The sequence below is a fragment of the Neoarius graeffei genome, chromosome 6 (assembly GCF_027579695.1).
Source record: "Neoarius graeffei isolate fNeoGra1 chromosome 6, fNeoGra1.pri, whole genome shotgun sequence".
NCBI classification, from domain to species: domain Eukaryota; kingdom Metazoa; phylum Chordata; class Actinopteri; order Siluriformes; family Ariidae; genus Neoarius; species Neoarius graeffei.
Genome location: NC_083574.1, coordinates 48,960,623 through 48,980,493, shown reverse-complemented (window position 1 = coordinate 48,980,493; position 19,871 = coordinate 48,960,623). Strand labels below are relative to the sequence as shown.

The following is a 19,871-nucleotide window of genomic DNA, read 5'->3' as shown; positions in this document are numbered from 1 at the left end:
TTTTGTTTCATGAGCTAGTTCAAAGTGTCATATTTATAACAGGAGTGGGGCACATTGACCAATGTTTTCCTTGTTAGACCTTGTAGTGTGTCGTACAGAAAGTGGCGAATTATCTGACCACCACTAACTTAAACTCCCCATCGAGTCTTTTTAAAGAGTCTTACAATGTCAAAGGCTCAAACATACATGGGTGCAGATCCCGGGGGGGACGGGGGGGGGACATGACCCCCCCCAATTTTCTGAAAAACATGAATTGTCCCCCCCCAATAAAAATCCCCTAAATTATTAAAAATTGTACAAACAAATGTATTTTCAGACAAATGATTCCCTGTGCAGTACTTTTTGAATGATGTTGCGAGCCTCTACGAAGTTGTGATTTATGGTTGCATGGTATGAGAAAAAAAAAAATCACTTTTGTGTCGTCGTCCCCCATCCTGACATCGGATCTGCGCCCCTGCAAACGTATACATTAGAAAATGTGTTTTGAAAGGTTCGTCAGAGCAGGTGCTTTGCCCTGGGCGTTACTGTTATATGGTCAAAGAGTACGTGTCTCACAGCAACTGCATCGATGACACTACTGTTTATCATAAGTCTCATGGTCACGTGCTGACAAACAGTGATAAGAGTTGGCGATGTTGGCCTTGCTGTGATTTTTAGTCCTCTTTTGTACACCCTGTCTCGTCACTTTTGCACATTTGAAGGTGTTATGACCCTGCGTAATATTGAGTACTGTTTTTATTCAGCTGCAAAATACCTCACATGTTCTGTTGATATACACAGCACCACGTTTGGCCACCAGCATTTCGCTTTCTCATAAGAGGACAGTCACAACATTAAGGGTGGAACTCCAAAACCAGCCTGTCAAGTTGCTGTTAAAAGCATTTCTGCTTCATTGCCGAGGTTTTCAGCCAGCATAGAGCACAGGTCATTGGGGAACTGAGGTCACCTGAGCATAATGCAGATGACGCACAAAAGAGTAAGCTCAAAAGAGACAAAAGCTCTGTCCAGAGGAAGCTCTTGCACTTCTTATCTCCCGTACTGATTTGTTTTCAGTGAATATTTACAACATAAATTTATCTGCATATGATTTTTCCCTTCACAAAAGTACTAGAGGCCAAAAACCAACCCTCATTTTTAAAGCACTTTGCTAGGTTCTGCGTCTACAGGCTGGAAAGCAGGACGTTGCTTCTCCCATCTTGCCTTTCTCTTTTTGGTCTGAACTTGTTCCACAAGATGTGAGCACTTTCCATATTTCTTATTGTTTAACTGACTGGTTTCGTAAAACCAACGTTATGCGTTATATAAACACAGGAAACAAAAGATTTGAGCTTTTGTTTTTGTGAACCACTCTCACCTGGTTATAACCCTGTTAATAAAGGACTGAAGCTCTGTGTTTCCCAGGCTTTCACAGTTTCTCACTCGGCTTATTATGGTGTTTTGTAAAACAGGAAAGAGTAAAGTTTAACATGATATTTACACTTCAGTTCATTAACATGGTGTTATTTCCTTATAACTAAATGACGACGATTCAAGATATCGAACGTTTGATATACTAATGCAAGAAATGATTAGATTATATAACTTTTTGATGCTACATTTGATATAAATATGCCAACACTAATCTGACAATGTACTTTGCCTACAGGTTAAATCAAATTACATGTGATAACTTGAGTGGAGTGGATGAGGCAGGGAGTGCACAGCTAAACGAAATGAGTAATTTCATGCCCTCAATTTATGGAAAAGACGAGCTCAAGAAGTGGTTTTAGGGAATACCTTACGGAGAAAGAGGTTGTGAACAATTGTAACATAACCAGTATGCTAAAGGACTTATAAATCCCTCCACTGAAGCAAGTTGGCAGAGTATCTGGACAACAAGCACCGCATTTTCAACATTCAGCCAGTTAGACGGCTCTCCACTGAGGAGCTTGGCCAGTTCTGTTTGCAAAAGTGTTTTATTGAGAATTTAACATTGTTAACTTCAGGTACGGGGCGGCACGGTGGTGTAGTGGTTAGCGCTGTCGCCTCACAGCAAGAAGGTCCGGGTTCGAGCCCCGTGGCCGGCAAGGGCCTTTCTGTGCGGAGTTTGCATGTTCTCCCCGTGTCCGCGTGGGTTTCCTCCGGGTGCTCCGGTTTCCCCCACAGTCCAAAGACATGCAGGTTAGGTTAACTGGTGACTCTAAATTGAGCGTAGGTGTGAATGTGAGTGTGAATGGTTGTCTGTGTCTATGTGTCAGCCCTGTGATGACCTGGCGACTTGTCCAGGGTGTACCCCGCCTTTCGCCCGTAGTCAGCTGGGATAGGCTCCAGCTTGCCTGCGACCCTGTAGAAGGATAAAGCAGCTAGAGATAATGAGATGAGATGAGAACTTCAGGTACATGTATATGGCTAACTGCTTTTCCTGTGCAGTGACTCATAAAGCTTGTGACACTGTGTTCATTTCTGTAATTGTGATTGCAATTATAATTAAATCATGGCGGGTTCCTCCCCCAAAATTATGAACCAATGCTGTTTAACGACATTTGCATGTGATGTAAATGTTTCCCTACACGCCCCTTGTCTTTATTCACTGCATGAGGGGCACTGTTTTTTGGTTCATAACTGGAGTTTCAGTAAGAAGAAGCCTTTGTCACATGTACACTCAAGCACAGTGAAATTCCTTCTCTGAATTTATCTGAAGCAGTGAACACATGCATGCACACACAAGTGAGCAATGAGCACGTGCACACACCCAGAGCATTGGGCAGCTATGCTACAGCGCCCAGGGAGCAGTTAGGTGCTTTGCTCAAGAGCACTTCAGCCATGAATCAGAGGGAAGGGAAAGTGCTGTTCAGTCATTCAACTCATACCAGTCCCGGGAATCGAACCAGTGATCTTTTGGGCCAAACGCTGCTTCTCTAGCCTTCAGCCCATGGCTGCCCCCCACCATAGTATGGGGCTATGACAAACTTTTCTTGAGTGTGTGTTTTGAGGAGACCTTACAGCATTTCATACCTGACAACAGCCAGTGGCTTCTCGAGTTCTAACTGGTCAGAGGTATATTACACCAACACATGCTTTCATCTCATCTCATTATCTGTAGCCGCTTTATCCTTCTACAGGGTCGCAGGCAAGCTGGAGCCTATCCCAGCTGACTACGGGCGAAAGGCGGGGTACACCCTGGACAAGTCGCCAGGTCATCACAGGGCTGACACATAGACACAGACAACCATTCACACTCACATTCACACCTACGGTCAATTTAGAGTCACCAGTTAACCTAACCTGCATGTCTTTGGACTGTGGGGGAAACCGGAGCACCTGGAGGAAACCCACGCGGACACGGGGAGAACATGCAAACTCCACACAGAAAGGCCCTCGCCGGCCACGGGGCTCGAACCCGGACCTTCTTGCTGCGAGGCGACAGCGCTAACCACTACACCACCGTGCCGCCCCCACATGGTTTCATAATGTTGAAAATTTAATACGAACAATCCGATTTTCCAATTTGCTTGGTATTGAGGATCGTGATACTACGCTTGTATTAAAGGTGAAAACCTGGTATCCTGACGTCTGTATTTCAGGTTATGAGCTACAGTAATCATCTAAAATGTTTTTTCTACTGATTCAGTCATACCGGAGAAGAAGAAACGCATATATTATGTAAAGTTAACTCCGAATGAAAGCCACAAAGATGTGACAACCAGTCATTAAGCATACAACCAGCTCATCTTGAAGTGAACAGTCCTCCTTAGAGCTGAAATGTTCTTCACTCCTCTGTAACGTTAACTCCCGTAACCTGTTTTTCATGCATTTGCTTTGTGTTCAGCTGGATGCAGGAAAGAAGACAGAGCGCTGTGGTGGTCACTCTTCCTGGATTGGACATTTCTCCTGGTGATCTTTTTGTGTCCAATGGTGCTGTTGATATTTTAAACCGCTCCACCTTTTCAGGTTTATGAGGCTATAATCATTACCATAATTAATCACCATTCACAAATTATTCCAACCAACTTGTACTACCAGGCTGAACCATCCTAATATTCTTCTTCTTCATATTTGTCATTTTTATTTGTTTGAAATTGAATAGCATAATAACTGAATATCTGCATTTTCCACAGTGTTGTACATTTCTCTATAGTTTGCTTTGTATGCTAGCAGTGTGTCTAAAGCTTTTTTCCCTCCCTCTGATGTATAGATACGAAGAAATCAAAGTGGCCTTTTTCAAAACGTACTATAGTAAGTGAAATTTAACATTTCAGGTATTTAAAAACTATTGATAAAAGAGAACATCTGAATAACTGCGGTCTCTCGACTGCTGTGTTGTCTGTATTCTTGGAAAAGTGCTTTTCCCTGATCAGCTAAGGTCGAGCACACATTGTTCACTGACCCACTTAGAGTCAAAGTAGATTTACATGTCCCCCTTTCCCTCGATTTCTGCCACCCTCTGTTTAAGTAACTAACGTACATAATCATACGCAAAACAAAACTAAAATAAGAACTAGAAGCAAATTTGGATCAGCTGCAGCGTCATGCAGACTTGCGTTTCTTGCCATATAATTTAAAGTAAAGAAAAAATAATTTGACTTATTTTTTTCTGCACTTTATTACTGAACCTTCGTTCCATTGTCTGTTAGAGATTTTTATCAGTAAACGTGAGAAGGGACTAGCGAAAACAGTACATGGTGTTTTTTGTTTAAGCTGCACCAGGTAAATTTGTACTACTGGTCCTGTTTCACTGTCAAGTCGATCAGCACGTAAAGTCACCTTGGCTGTCATATGACCATGCTGAAATCTGATTGGCTGGCACACTGAAAGGCGAGACAGAAGAACCCTGTTGCCCTTGCCTCCCAGTGAGAAAGGCTAGCCTCCAGCCATGTGCATGAACATGAACACGTGAGACAGGCACCCCTCGACAAAGAATAGAGACGTGCCTTGACTGAGTGCACATTCTGAAACGCTAGCCAAAAAATAAATAAGAAAAAAGTGAACTTGGATTTGAGATTGTGAGGAAAGTTTGGAGGTTTCTAACACTAAGCATTCTCGCTCCTCAATACATGCAATACAAATGAGTTCTGTATCTTGCAGTGCTCTTTAGCATGTGAGATTTGAGACTGCAGGGACGCTGAATTGAAATTGAGAGTTTCTTCTATTTTAGTACTCATGCCGCTCAATCATTTACACATTGGAATTGATTTCCTTTAGTGTCCAGTTCCTGATTCTTGAAAATTTCTAATTTACCCATCATTTTTTTTTTTTGTGTGTGAGATCTCTTTCATAACTGGTCAGATATACTGTCTCAGGTGGGGTTTACATTAGACCGTATCAGCGGATCATCAGATTAACGTTTTTAAAACGATTAGTGTGCACACAGCAACACCAATACACGATTCGCGTGCACACAGCAACACCAATACACGGATACGCTCGGCTCCGCAGGCATCCTGCGCTCCAAATCACTCCGCCCTGAACAGCGAGTGCCCTCTGGAGGGTGCGCACTCCGGCCCTGCGCAGCTCACAGAGCGCGCGAGTGAAGTGCACGAGCAGTGATTCGGGACTGAGCCGCTGTGTGTGTGATCCCAGCGCATATCACTTACCACTTGCAAGTGGAAGGATGGCAAGCCTAAAGACAATCATAACTACACAATGGGCAGTATTTGCATCAGTATTTGCAGTATTTTCATACTTTTATACTCTTTAATGAAAGGTGATACAAGGCGGAAGTCCGTGCCGTTTTTCAGCAGTCGCGTCACATGACCAACGCCAGCGAATCAGGAAGGTGGATGTCACAGTGACGTTGTCCAATGACGACGCCAGCTAGAACTCAGCACAGCGTATCCGCGTATTCTCAATGTTTACACAGCACCGGACCACACACGATCTGGATTGAATACGTGGACCCTGGCGGATTCCCGTTTCCCGGCGTTTTAATGTGAACGGACTGTGCATCCGCGAAGAAAACGAGACAGATACGGTCTAATGTAAACTTGGCCTCAGTGTTGTCATTGTTGTGGTCAGCGTGGTAAATGATGATTTGTATTATTTTTCGTTAGAATAAAGGCAGGACACGCACAGCGGCGGACATAGAAAAATGTCTCGTAGCCGTTCAGATCCAGGAGTGGAGAGAAACACATTTTCAGCAGTACAAGGTAAAAGAGGTCAGAGCTGATATTTGTAGAGGGTCTTAAATGTTTTTGGTAGAGGGCTTCTCTTTTGGACACAGTGTAAGCATATATTGTTTGTTCCTTGACTGTGGAACTTAAAGACTGTGTGTATTTTTATTTTCTTAAAAATAAAAGTGGCAAAAAAATCCCCCCAAGACACAGTTTAATGTCATCTGAATAAGGGAGAACATTTGGCATATTTTATTTATATGTCTGTCTGTTATTCTTAAGGTGTAGAGCTTTTACGAGGCTGTTTTTGTAGCTGATGTTTAGGAGTTAAAATGTAATGTTGTATTTTAAACCACTGATTATTTTTGAGGGCTTACATTACACGTTAAGGTGCACTTTTAAGGCACAGCAGTGCTGTGATTGGATCTGATGGAATCTGTGCTAACTTGTTCTCTAAACTGTCTCTGCTGGTGTGTTTGATTAAAGCAGGTGTAAATGTGTCTAATATGATGTAATTAGATACGGTCAGTCGCATGTGGATATGTGCGAAATCACTAGGCATATTTCTTTTATTTGCTTCAGGATTTGCCTTTGGAGGAGTTTCTGAGAAGTCAGCCTGAGCTGAAGGCAGAAGAAGAGCCAAAAGCACACAAAAGACAGGAGGCCCTCTGGGAGCTCTTTACCAGCGAGTGTGTGTACTTCCTAGACCAGTTAATGGTGCTGAAAGAGGTATAAATTAGGGAGAAGATGAGACTCCACTGATCAGTCATATGTGGTGGTGAAAGTATGCTATTTAATAGTTATTCCACGAAATCGAGTCGTACATGAGCTGATTCGCGCCTCGTCAGCTATAAGCCATATACGAAGAGACTGAGTGAAATAACTTATTATATTATCACTGGATTTTGAGAAACAGTGCATTTTTACTTTTTGCAAATTCAATAAATAAAAACTTTATACAAAATGTCTAACAAAATCATTTCTTCTTAGAATGTAAACAAACTGGCGAAATGATGATAGCAATTTGTGAAAAATGCTATAATAATAATAATAATTCTGGGCAGCACGGTGGTGTAGTGGTTAGCGCTGTCGCCTCACAGCAAGAAGGTCCGGGTTCGAGCCCCGTGGCCGGCGAGGGCCTTTCTGTGTGGAGTTTGCATGTTCTCCCCGTGTCCGCGTGGGTTTCCTCCGGGTGCTCCGGTTTCCCCCACAGTCCAAAGACATGCAGGTTAGGTTAACTGGTGACTCTAAATTGAGCGTAGGTGTGAATGTGAGTGTGAATGGTTGTCTGTGTCTATGTGTCAGCCCTGTGATGACCTGGCGACTTGTCCAGGGTATACCCCGCCTTTCGCCCGTAGTCAGCTGGGATAGGCTCCAGCTTGCCTGCGACCCTGTAGAACAGGATAAAGCAGCTAGAGATGATGAGATAAAAAAAAGTGTTCTTACCATCAAATACTCATTATCTCTAGCCGCTTTATCCTGTTCTACAGGGTCGCAGGCAAGCTGGAGCCTATCCCAGCTGACTACGGGCGAAAGGCGGGGTACACCCTGGACAAGTCGCCAGGTCATCACAGGGCTGACACATAGACACAGACAACCATTCACACTCACATTCACACCTACGGTCAATTTAGAGTCACCAGTTAACCTAACCTGCATGTCTTTGGACTGTGGGGGAAACCGGAGCACCCGGAGGAAACCCACGCGGACACGGGGAGAACATGCAAACTCCACACAGAAAGGCCCTCGCCGGCCACGGGGCTCGAACCCGGACCTTCTTGCTGTGAGGCGACAGCACTAACCACTACACCACCGTGCTGCCACTTTTTAGTTTTGAAGTATACTGCAATAACCCTTCTAGGTATACTATTAGTTTTCTAGCCCAAACCCTTACCTCATGCACACTACCAGTAGACAACTTAAGTGTTTTGTACCTTAAGATTCCACCCCAGAACTGACCACAAATTTATGGTGCATGTAGGTTTAAAAGATGGGATTTAAAACATGCGGCCGTGTATCACAAAAAAGCAAATGTGTGAAAAAGAAGCATTTTATAGGCTACTACAGGGCAAGTGCACTTGGGCAGCACGGTGGTGTAAGTGGTTAGCACTGTCACCTCACAGCAAGAAGGTCCTGGGTTCGAGCCCAGCGGCCGGCAAGGGCCTTTCTGTGTGGGTTTCCTCCAGGTGCTCCGGTTTCCCCCACAGTCCAAAGACAGGCGATTAGGTTAGGCTGAGGTGCCCTTGAGCGAGGCACTGAACTCCCAACTGCTTCAGATGGGTTAAATGCAGAGAGGAATTTCACAAGTGTGTGATGAATAAAGTTGTGCTTTCTTTCTTTCTAAAACACAAGGCACAAATATTTTCATACTTTATTACACTTTTGTTAAGTATATCTTGATCAAAAGTTTAAGTATAAGCTTAATATGCTTTTCTATATACTTTTCAGTATAAGCCAAGTATACTTATGTATAACTTTTATTAAGTATATGTCTAAGTAAATAAAAAGTAAACTAAAAGCCTACTCTCTTATTTTTAGTTTAAAAGAAGTATACTAGAAGCACACTTCTTTTTTTGTAAGGGTGTAATGTTCTGGGTTATTTGTTTTTTTTCCTTCCCTTTTCATGCTTTCCCTGTGGTTTGTGTGCAGGTATTTCTGGCCACTCTGTCAGATCTGCAGATGAGGGAGTGTCTACAGGACATTGACTCCTGGGCACTCTTTGCCAACCTCAATGAGCTGTGCCTGGTACAAAACATCTAAAAGTACATCTACAGACGGGTGACGCATTAAAAGAAAAAGGTGTTTTAGTAAAGTCTGAGGCCACCTCAAACTTTCACAGAAGCTAAAGCAGGAACTGATTCATTCAGTTTACTTCATACAAATTGACGTCAGAGTGAAAACGTACAGTTGTGTTCAGAATAATAGCAGTGTGTTTAAAAACGTGAGTAAAGCTCAAAATCCTTATAATAGTTTTTATTTCCATGCATTGGGAACACTGCACATTATATTCTACATCAAAACATGAGGAAAAATGTATGAATATTTTAATTACTTTACAGAAAATGAAGAAAAATGAACATTGGGCTGTTCAAAAAAATAGCAGTGTCTGCATTTTTCATTACAAACTCCAAATATTTACTGTATAAACTGAAAAAATCTTAAGGATTTAGTATTCCTGTGAATCACTAAACTAATATTTAGTTGCATAACCACGGTTTGTGAGAACTTCTGGCACCTGTGAACAGGTATTCCAGCCCAGGATGATTTGACAACATTCCACAATTCCTCTGCATTTCTTGGTTTTGCCTCAGAAACAGCATTTTTGATGTCACCCCACAAGTTTTCTATCGGATTAAGGTCCGGGGATTGGGCTGGCCACTCCATAACTTTCATTTTGTTGGTCTTGAACCCTGATGCTGCTCGCTTACTGGTGTGTTTGGGGTCGTTATCTTGTTGAAACACCCATTTCAAGGGCATTTCCTCTTCAGCATAAGGCAACATGACCTCCTCAAGTATTTTGATATATGCAAACTGATCCATGATCCCTGGTATGCGATAAATGGGCCCAACACCACAGTAAGGGAAACATTCCCATATCATGATGCTTGCACCACCATGCTTCACTGTCTTCAGAGTGTACCGTGGCTTGAATTCAGTGTTTGGGGGTCGTCTGAAAAACTGTCTGCGGCTCTTGGACCCAAAAAGAACAATTTTACTTTCATCAGTCCACAGAATGTTTTTCCATTTCTCTTTAGGCCAGTCGATGTGTTCTTTGGCAAATCGTATCCTCTTCAGCATGTCTTTTTTTTTTTTTTTTTTAACAGTGGAACTTTGCGGGGGCTTCTTGCCGATAGATTAGCTTCACACAGGCATCTTCTAATTGTCACAGTACTCACAGGTAACTTCAGACCGTCTTTGATCACCCTGGAGCTGATCATTGGCTGAGTCTTTGCCATTCTGGCTATTCTTCGATCCATTCAAATGATCGTCTTCTGTTTTCTTCCACGTCTCTCTGGCTTTGCTGTCCATTTTAAAGCACCGGAGATCATTTTAGCTGAGCAGCCCATCATTTTCTGCACTTCTTTACAGTATACGTTTTACCTCTCCAATCAACGTTTTAATCAAAGCACGCTGTTCTTCTGAACAATGTCTGGAACGACCCATGTTTCTCAGGTTTTCAGAGAGAAATGGATGTACAAATGGATGTATGGCTTCATCCTTAAATTAGGGCCACCTGACTGACATCTGTTTTTTCACAGAATGAATGACCTCACTAATTAAACTCCACACTGCTATTATTTTGAACACGTCCCTTTCACTTAATTATTCGATTACACAGACTCAGGAGCATGCATATCATGAATGTTGGGTCTGTTGGTTTTCTATGACTCTACTACACCTACTGGTAAATTATTTGCCATGTAGTAATATAATTTCCACCAAAAACAGTGATTGATCTGGTTAGTCATGTTGGACTGCTATTATTTTGAAGACAAGTGTATACTTGAAGCAAAGGAAACTAATATTCCTTCTTATCTATAGCTTAGCCCTACAGTATGTGGAACTGACTGTAAAATTTGCTTCATTCAGTATGAAATTTGATTAACCGTCTACCTGCATTTTTTTTTTCTTTCTGCCTCACGGTTTTCTCCACCCTCACTAGCTGACATCTCCACAGCAGAGATGAGCGACTGTATCTATGCAAGCCATAACATAGTATGTTTTAAATTTATTCAGTTGGATAGTTTCTTTTAGCCCTTCTTTTTCTTAAAATCCTGCTATTCTAATTTCAGAGTCTGGGATATTGGTTTCTTTATTGTTATGTGATAGAAAAGATAATAAATAAATAGTTTTAGTTCATGGCCCTTCAAAAGCTCACAGAAATACAGAAGTGGCCCTGGCAGAATGTGAGTTTCACACCCCTGCTCTCGGGGGACAAGTGGATGCAGACCATGCCAGCAAAATGCTTCCATGTCATAAGGTTTTTCTTTTAATATGCCACCCGTGTGAATATTTCTATTGTATGTTTCCTTAGTTTACTGCTCATAGCCTTGCAATAAGGAACGGTGTAATGGAATAGTGCATGGTTATGTGTTGGCTGCTTGATTGTAGGTAAGTTTTGGCTTCCTGACCAGTCTGCTGCAGGCGATTAAAGAGCTGTGGGCCTCTCCAGAGCCTCCAGAAGCCGATAACATGCAGGCCTTGCTGGCCATACTCAGAAAGGTGAGGCATCACTGATGGTGCCGTGTGTCCATCAGTACTTATATGCTTCGGTCTATTTTTCAGTCCGACAAGTTATGTCTATAATATTTGTGTCTGGCTTCTTAAGGTCATAAGTTTAGACATACAGAACCTTTTCTCTGACCCTCGTCCTTGACCTTTCAGGCATTTGGTGAGAGCGTTTGTTACTGTCTGCAGAAATACTGTCTCAACTACAGCAAAGCCATCCTTTATTTAGACACCCTGAAGGCCAGGGAGGACTTCAGCTCCTATGTGAAGGTATGTGAGACTAATATAGTCTAAGTCAGCAGATCAGGGTTTGAATTTTGAATGCTTCAGGGCACACAGTTCATGGGCATTGAGCTGATAAAATATTCTCTGACAGCGTGACTATAGGTCATTAATATCAATACGGAGGTGATTATAGGAAATCGCATGAGCTGATTAGTCAAGAGATTCGGATTATTTCTCGATAATCACCTCGAGCAATTCGGCGGCCATTTGCTTCGTCACCGTCAGTGAGGAAGAATTACAAAAAAATTTTTCTGGGCTTTTTTCACCTTTATTGGATAGGACAGTGTAGAGACAGGAAATGAGCGGGAGAGAGAGACGGGGAGGGATCGGGAAATGACCTCGGGTCGGAATCGAACCCGGGTCCCCGGATTTATAGTATGGCGCCTTATCCACCTGAGCTACGACACCCCCAGAATTACAAATTATGAAAGAAAATGCTGCTCCTAAAAGCACTAAAGATGCTACAAAATTTGGTCAGAAACTATTCAAAGGTAAGGTGGAATTGTGATTTATTTTATCTATTTCAAGACAAAGTATTTTGTGACTTGCATAGATAAGGGACACAAGTCTGTGCATTACATTTGTATGCCTCGTTTGAAAATTGAAGAAAAAAATTTTAAATAATCACCTATGTATTTATACTAAAACAATTATCCACCTCAGGCTCAGTGAATAATAACCACAACTTCATCTTTATTCACTGAGCCTTCGGCGAATAATCGTTAATTCGAAAGTTAAACTTAAATTAAAAAAAAAAATCTGAAGTTACATTTGACTGATTAAATGTTATAATAAATTTTACATTCTCTTCCATTTTAATTTACGCAGTCCTAGGATTTTTTTTTTTTAAGGCTACTCCTAATCACTTTTTTTTTTTTAAATGTGATTTGAATCTCTTTTGAAAATATTTGACATTACCCCTGTTGAAGCAGTACAACCCCAATTCCAAAAAAAAAAAAAATTGGGGATGCTGTGTAAAATGTAAATGAAAACAGAATGCAATGATTTGCAAATCATGGAAACCTTGTATTTCATTGAAAATAGTACAAAGACTATGTCAGATGTTTAAACTGAGATGATTATTATTATTATTATTTTTTAAAGACGTGCTCATTTTAAATTTGGTGCTAGCAACATGTTTCATAAAAGTTGGGACGGGGCATGTTTACCACTGTGCTGCATCACCTCCACTTTTTTTTTTTAAAGATTTTTTTGGGCTTTTTGCACCTTTATTGGATAGGACAGTGTAGAGACAGGAAATGAGCGGGAGAGAGAGACGGGAAGGGATCGGGAAATGACCTCGGGCCGGAATCGAACCCGGGTCGCCCGCATTCATGGTATGGCGCCTTAACCACCTGAGCCACGACGCCCCCATCACCTCCACTTTTAACAACACACTAAATGTTTGGGAACTGAGGAGACCAACTGCTGTAGTTTTGAAAGAGAAATGTTGTCCCGTTCTTGCCTGATCTACAGTTTCAGTTGTTCAACAGTTCGGGGTCTCCTTTGTCATATTTTGTGCTTGATAGTGCGCCTGATTTGTGACTTAATGTGACCGCTTTAACATTACTGTTCTTGTGGGAGCAGTAAAGATCTCTCTGTCGGTCTTCCACAGTGGTGTGAGAGGAAGGAGCAGTGCCGTAGGCTGCAGTTGAGGGATCTGCTGGTGACTCCTTTACAGAGGTTTACACGTTACCCTCTCATCCTGAAGAACATGGAGAAGAGGAGCTGCACAGAGGCAGAGGAGAGCGCCTTACAGAGCATAGTGGAACTGGTGGACAGAGCCATATGTAAATACTCACCATTATCAGTTAGCACAGCTGCAACCAGCAAGACATTTCTCACAAGCAGCGGCCACACTGTAGGTTTATTCAGACCACAGAATTAGGGTTGCATGATGAATCAACATTACATGGCTTAAAATTTGGAAATAATAGCTCCATAAAATTGCTTTTAAATAGCAGTAGAGTAATGTGTGTGCGCCTCACACGAGTGAAAATGCAAAACAGCCAAACACACAGCTGTTGTTGGCTATTAGAATGAAGAATGCCTGCTCTTAGGCAAAATGAACGAGATGACCCTCGGTTACAAATTAAATGTTGAAGCGTTGGTTTTTTTGTTTTTTTTATTACTACTTTGAATAAATTTACTCCATGAGAGTAGTTTTAGAAGTAGCAATAAGAAAGTGATGTGGGAATTTTTTTTTTTTTGATGCAGCATTAAATAAAAATTATTCCTGCATGAAGACAAAATTATGGCACATTTAAGCTGAATGTTTACAAAAATAATTTACATTTATGCTAAAATGTATTATGGAACACACACTTACCTTAAGAGGGCGGATTATAAGTCTAGCTAGATAACAGCGTAATAGTTAACTGATTAAGTGGCAAAATTCTCATCTCATCATCTCTAGCCGCTTTATCCTGTTCTACAGGGTCGCAGGCAAGCTGGAGCCTATCCCAGCTGACTACGGGCGAAAGGCGGGGTACACCCTGGACAAGTCGCCAGGTCATCACAGGGCTGACACATAGACACAGACAACCATTCACATTCACACCTACGGTCAATTTAGAGTCACCAGTTAACCTAACCTGCATGTCTTTGGACTGTGGGGGAAACCGGAGCACCCGGAGGAAACCCACGCGGACACGGGGAGAACATGCAAACTCCACACAGAAAGGCCCTCGCCGGCCACGGGGCTCAAACCCAGAACCTTCTTGCTGTGAGGCGACAGCGCTAACCACTACACCACCGTGCCAGTGGCAAAATTGTCATGCGAAAATTAAAAACATTAAAGGGGTGTGAAAACGGGAACTATAGGCTTGGACTGTATCCTCCCATATATTATATTGTATATTTGCTGCATGTTGCAATATACTGCAATTTTCTGTTTTCCTGAAAATCCAATCCTGCTTCTAAATGTGACTAAAAATTATTTATATATAATTTTTTTTTCCACTTTTCATCATCCATGACTGTTTTATCCTGGTCAGGGTGCTAGGGATAAGGTGGGAGTATGCCCTGAATTTTAATCGAAGGCACTATGTATATACACACACACACACACACACACACACACACGTTCATTCATACCTAGGGTCAATTTAGAGTAGCCAATAAACCTATTAGCATGCTTTTGGTAGGAAAACTGAGAATCCATAGAAAACCACCGCAGACATGGGAAGAACATGCGAAACCCCGCACCGACAGTAATCTGAGCTCAAACCAGGGATCGAACTGGGGACCTATTCAGGGAGCCGGGAGTCAGAAACGCACCTGCTGCACCACTCTGCTGCCCTCAGGCTGCATTTATTTTCAAAATACACTTTAAATACAGCCTCTAACCAGAAAAGGGTGGGACAGTATATTGAAATTGAAAACCGAAAACAATAATCTGTCAATCATTTCTGACCTGTATTGCACTCAGAACAATACAACAGAACATTTATTTGATGTTTTACCTCATGAATTTTGTTTTTTCAAAATAAACACATTTCAATTTTGATTCTTGCAACATTTACAGTCACAGCTTTTTTTTTTTTTGAAAGCATTTACTACTTTATAATGTTGCCATTCCTCCTCAAAACACTTTATATGTTTTGGGACTGAAGACACCGAGCAATGAAGTGTTTCAGGTGTTTTGTCCCATTCTTCCTGCGATCAGGCTTTAAGGTGTGCAATGATACGGGGTCATTGTCATTTTTCATTTCAAAATTTGCCACACATTCTCTATTGGGGACAGAGGGAACAGGAGCCCTCTTCTTCCGCAGTCACGCCTTTGTAATATGTGCAGAATGTGGTTTCTCACTGTCTGTCTATCTTATTGAAATGTCCCTAGAAAGATGGCGTCTTGAAAGCAACACGTGTTGCTCCAAAATCTCAATGTACTTTTCTGCATTAATGCAGAAATCACAGAAGTGTAAGTTACCTTTGCCAAGGGCACTGACACAACCCCATACCATGATGGAGCCTGTCTTTTTTGGACTTGTTGCAAGTAAAAGTCTGGATGGTCCTTTTTCGTTTTTGGTCCGGAGCATACGGCATCCATTTCTTCCAAAAAACACCTTGATTACTGATTTGGCTGACCACAATACACATTTCCACAATGTGATGGTCCATCCCAGATACCTCCAAGCTCAGGACACCGTTAACATAAGGCTACCTTTTTGCACAGCAAAGTTGTAACTGACATTTGTGGATGTAACTCTGTATTATAGTGCTTGACACAGGTTTGCCAAAGTAATCCTGAGTCCATGTGGTTCTATCAGCTATAGATGAATGATGGTTTTTGATGCAGTGCCGTCTGAGGGATCGGAGATCGTGGGTGTTCAGCTTAGGACTGCACCCTTGCCCTTTATGCACAGGGATTCCTTGAATTGTTTAATGATATTATGCACCGTAGAGGGTGAAATATCTAAATCCCTTCGTATCTTTCTTTAAGGAACATTGTTTTTAAACATTTCAATAATTCTCTCACACATTTATTGACAAACTGGAGATCCTCTGTCCATCTTTGAGGAGCAAAGACTTGGCCTTTCCTGGATACGGAGTTTGTACCAAATCATGATTACAATCACCTATGGACATTGCCTGTTTCAAATCACATCATTAATTAATTGTTTTACCTCATTACTAGCTCTAAATTGCTTGTCTCAACTTTATTTGGAATGTGCTGCAGGCCTGAAATGGAGGAATGGATGAATATTAACAAATGAAATGAAGCTGACCAGATAAAATATGAAATATATTTGGTTCATACTGTCTGTGATGAAATACAAGTCTCAGTAAATTTAGAAATCCCTGCCCCATACTGTCCCAACTTTTTTTGATTGAAGGTTGTACTTGTGAAAGCAGCCTAATTCATCCTAATTTTAAAATGGATTTGTTTGAACAGACACAACATGCAGCAAAAGGGTATCCCAGTACTGGAAAATTCTGTTTTCTAATGGTGTAAAATGAACCATTTGTCTTGCTTCATGTTGCTACTGTGTATTTATCACAGCTGATAAGCCGTGTTTATCAGCAGATATCTCAGATCATGTCAGATGAAAGCACTCATGCCAAAGGAGAAATTATAAATAGTAATAGTGTAGTAGCAGCTTGCAATTCCCTTTCGTTATCCATCATCCATGGCATAAGGAGTTTGACACCAGGGCGGCCCAAATTTGATTCTGAGGGGGCGGTTCGAGGCTGAGTGTAGAAATGTAGCGGTTGATCTCATCTCTCCCATAGTCTGGACGACCATTGGGGCACCACTGAAGACCTGGCAACCAGTTCCCTCCATTCCTCTCTCTGTTCCACCTTTCTCAGGGTGTTTGCTGAGTTTCAGGCCTGTCCATTCTGTGATGTCCTCCCATCTCTTTCTTTGTCTGCCTCTTTTTCTTGCTCCTTGGACAGTACCTTGCAGGATTGTCTTTGCAAGCCGTTCTGATCTTGTGACATGCCCATACCATTTCATTTTTCGCAAATGGTCAGGAGCTCTTTGTGGGGCCCAGTGACTTGCTGGATTCTGCTGCGTACGTCTTTGCTGGCTATGTTGTCTTTGTAGGAGATGCCAAGGAGTTTCCAGAAGCATCTCATCTCTGTTGCCTGTTTGCTTCTCTCCAGATCTGCAGTCAGGGTCCACGACTCACAGGCATACAGGAATATGGAGATGACAAGGGAGCGCGTCAGTCTGATCTTGGAGCTGAGTGAAATAGTTCTATCTTTCCAGATGGTGTTCAGTTTTGACAGTGCTGTTATTGTCTGTGCAATCCTGCATACTACTTCTGGCTTGGATCCCTGGTCTGATACAATGGCTCCCAAGTACTTGAAGCTTTGAACTGTTTCCAGCTTCTTGCCATTGACCCTGATAGCAGTGCTGATGCCGTTGGTGTTGTTGGTCATCAGTTTGGTCTTCTCTGCACTGATTTCCATGCCATGGGCAGTGGAGGCCTTATCCAGGCATTCTACTAGGCTGGCGATCTCTTTTTCTGATCCTGCTCGTCCGTCAATGTCATCTGCGAAGCGGAGGTTTGTGATTGTTCTGCCACCAATGCTGACTCATGATGTTCCAGTTTGTCAGCCACGGTTCTCTCAAGGAAGATGTTGAAAAGAGTGGGAGAGAGTAGATGACCCTGCCTTACTCTGACTGTTGTTCAAAACCATTCTCCCGTGCTGCTGTTGTAGTACACTGCACTGGTGGCCTTGTTGTACAGCTGTTCGATGACTTTGATCAGGTTTGCATTGATAATGTACAACTTCATGGTCACCCACAAAGCTGCGTGCCACACCGTCAAATGCCTTCTTGAAAATCAATGAAGACATGGTAGAGGTCTTGTTGATGTTGAAGGTACCGCTCAGAGTATTCTGAGGTTGAAGATCTGCTCTGTCTTCTTCACAGAGCAGTTGATGTCACTAACCATATTGGGGCCATATTGGCAAGAAAAAGTTCAGTGTGGTGCCAGTCTGTCAGCTGGAGTTCAAACAGCTAACTAGTCAGAAAGACTGTATTGTCAGGATGGTAGACAGACAATTAGTGTGACCCGGAATGCAAAATTAAACTTCTGAAAGACAACAGCAAGTTGTTTTTACCATCTTCCTCGAGATCCTCAAAGAAGGAATCGATGGATTTGCCTGCAGCTCAGTGAGTTTGTTCATTAATTAATTGTGGCTTGAGGAATTAATTAGGCCAGCTGTTGTAGTCTAAAGCATTCATGAACTAGATTGGAACCTTTTCACTAGAATATATGCATTGGAAATAAATTATCCTTTATCAATATTTTAGAAAAGAGGCTGTTTACCTGGCGGCACGGTGGTGGAGTGGTTAGCACTGTCGCCTCACAGCAAGAAGGTTCTGGGTTTGAGCCCCGTGGCTGACGAGGGCCTTTCTGTGTGGAGTTTGCATGTTCTCCCCATGTCCGCGTGGGTTTCCTCCGGGTGCTCCGGTTTCCCCCACAGTCCAAAGACATGCAGGTTAGGCTAATTGGTGACTCTAAATTGACCGTAGGTGTGAATGGTTGTTTGTCTCTGTGTCAGCCCTGTGATACCCTGGTGACTTGTCCAGGGTGTACCCCGCCTCTCGCCCATAGTCAGCTGGGATAGGCTCCAGCTTGCCCGTGACCCTGCACAGGATAAGCGGCTACAGATAATGGACAGATGGCTGTTTACTTGCTTGCTACAACAGCTCACCCAAATGTTTTTAGCTACAACTAACCATGCTAATCTTGCAGTGTGTCATTGAATTTAAAAATCACCACATTTACTTTCCCAGTGACAACAGAAATGCTTTTTGCTGTTAGGCGACCGTGCTAACCCCTTACACCACCGTGCCGCCCATTAATGATTGCTGTTTAGCCGTTGTTGCTCTGAACAATTCCCAAAAAGCTATGGTGTGAAACTTGGACAGAACTTTTGGTGTGAGATTTGTGTAGAATGAGGCGTGAGGGATGGGATTCCACAGGAAAGAAGCACATCGCGTGATGGTTATTTAACACTTAATCTAATCATCAGAAACTGTCTGAAATAACGTTATCATTATTGACAGATTTTATGGTTTGCTAAATCAAGAAAAATGTATAATTTTTTTTTGGGGGGGGGGGCATTGAGAGAACTGATAATATTTGGGGGGAGGAATGCGTCCCTCCTATTTCCTACACCTCTCTCTGCCATGATCATATGGCTAGTGCCCCCACAAATGTGAAGGGACTGACTTGTTCTTGATATACATCTCAAATCCTGTCTTCCCCCCACCCTGGACCCCCACCAATTTGCCTACCACAAGAACAGGAGCGCAGAAGATGCAGTCTCCCTAGCACTGCACTCTGTCCTCTCGCACCTGGATAATGGCAACACGTATGCCAGAATGCTGTTCATAGACTTCAGTTCAGCATTTAACACTATCTTCCCCTCTAAGCTCATCACCAAACTCACAGATCTGGGCATCAGTGCTCCCATCTGCAACTGGTTGTTGGATTTTCTAACAAACAGGCCCCAACATGTTCGTTTAGACCGTCACTGCTCCTCCACCCTCATCCTAAACACCGGCGTACCACAAGGCTGTGTGATGAGCCCGTTCCTCTACTCCCTTTTTACTCATGACTGCAGACCTGTACATTACATTAACACCAAGTTTGCGGATGACACCACAGTGATCGGCCTCATCAAGGACAACGATGAGTCAGCCTACAGGGAGGTGGTGGACTGCCTGGCTGTGTGGTGCAGTGAGAACAACCTGCTGCTCAACACCAATAAGACCAAGGAGCTCATCGTGGACTTCAGGAGGAA

The 19,871-nt window shown here is 42.6% G+C and overlaps 1 protein-coding gene across 2 annotated transcripts in view; it reads left to right on the top strand.

The window, feature by feature from the left end:
* plekhg7 (pleckstrin homology domain containing, family G (with RhoGef domain) member 7) overlaps positions 1-19,871 on the top strand; it is a 34,399-nt gene that overhangs the window by 6,212 nt on the left and 8,316 nt on the right. The window contains exons 4-11 of one of the 2 annotated variants that reach the window (XM_060923766.1): positions 3,809-3,873; positions 4,175-4,215; positions 6,030-6,125; positions 6,672-6,818; positions 8,739-8,834; positions 11,202-11,312; positions 11,475-11,588; positions 13,219-13,393. In XM_060923766.1, the coding sequence (XP_060779749.1) occupies positions 3,809-3,873; positions 4,175-4,215; positions 6,030-6,125; positions 6,672-6,818; positions 8,739-8,834; positions 11,202-11,312; positions 11,475-11,588; positions 13,219-13,393 (845 nt within the window). Of the gene's footprint in view, positions 1-3,808; positions 3,931-4,174; positions 4,216-6,029; positions 6,126-6,671; positions 6,819-8,738; positions 8,835-11,201; positions 11,313-11,474; positions 11,589-13,218; positions 13,394-19,871 lie in introns of both variants that reach the window. The other variant, XM_060923765.1, reaches the window with a different exon arrangement.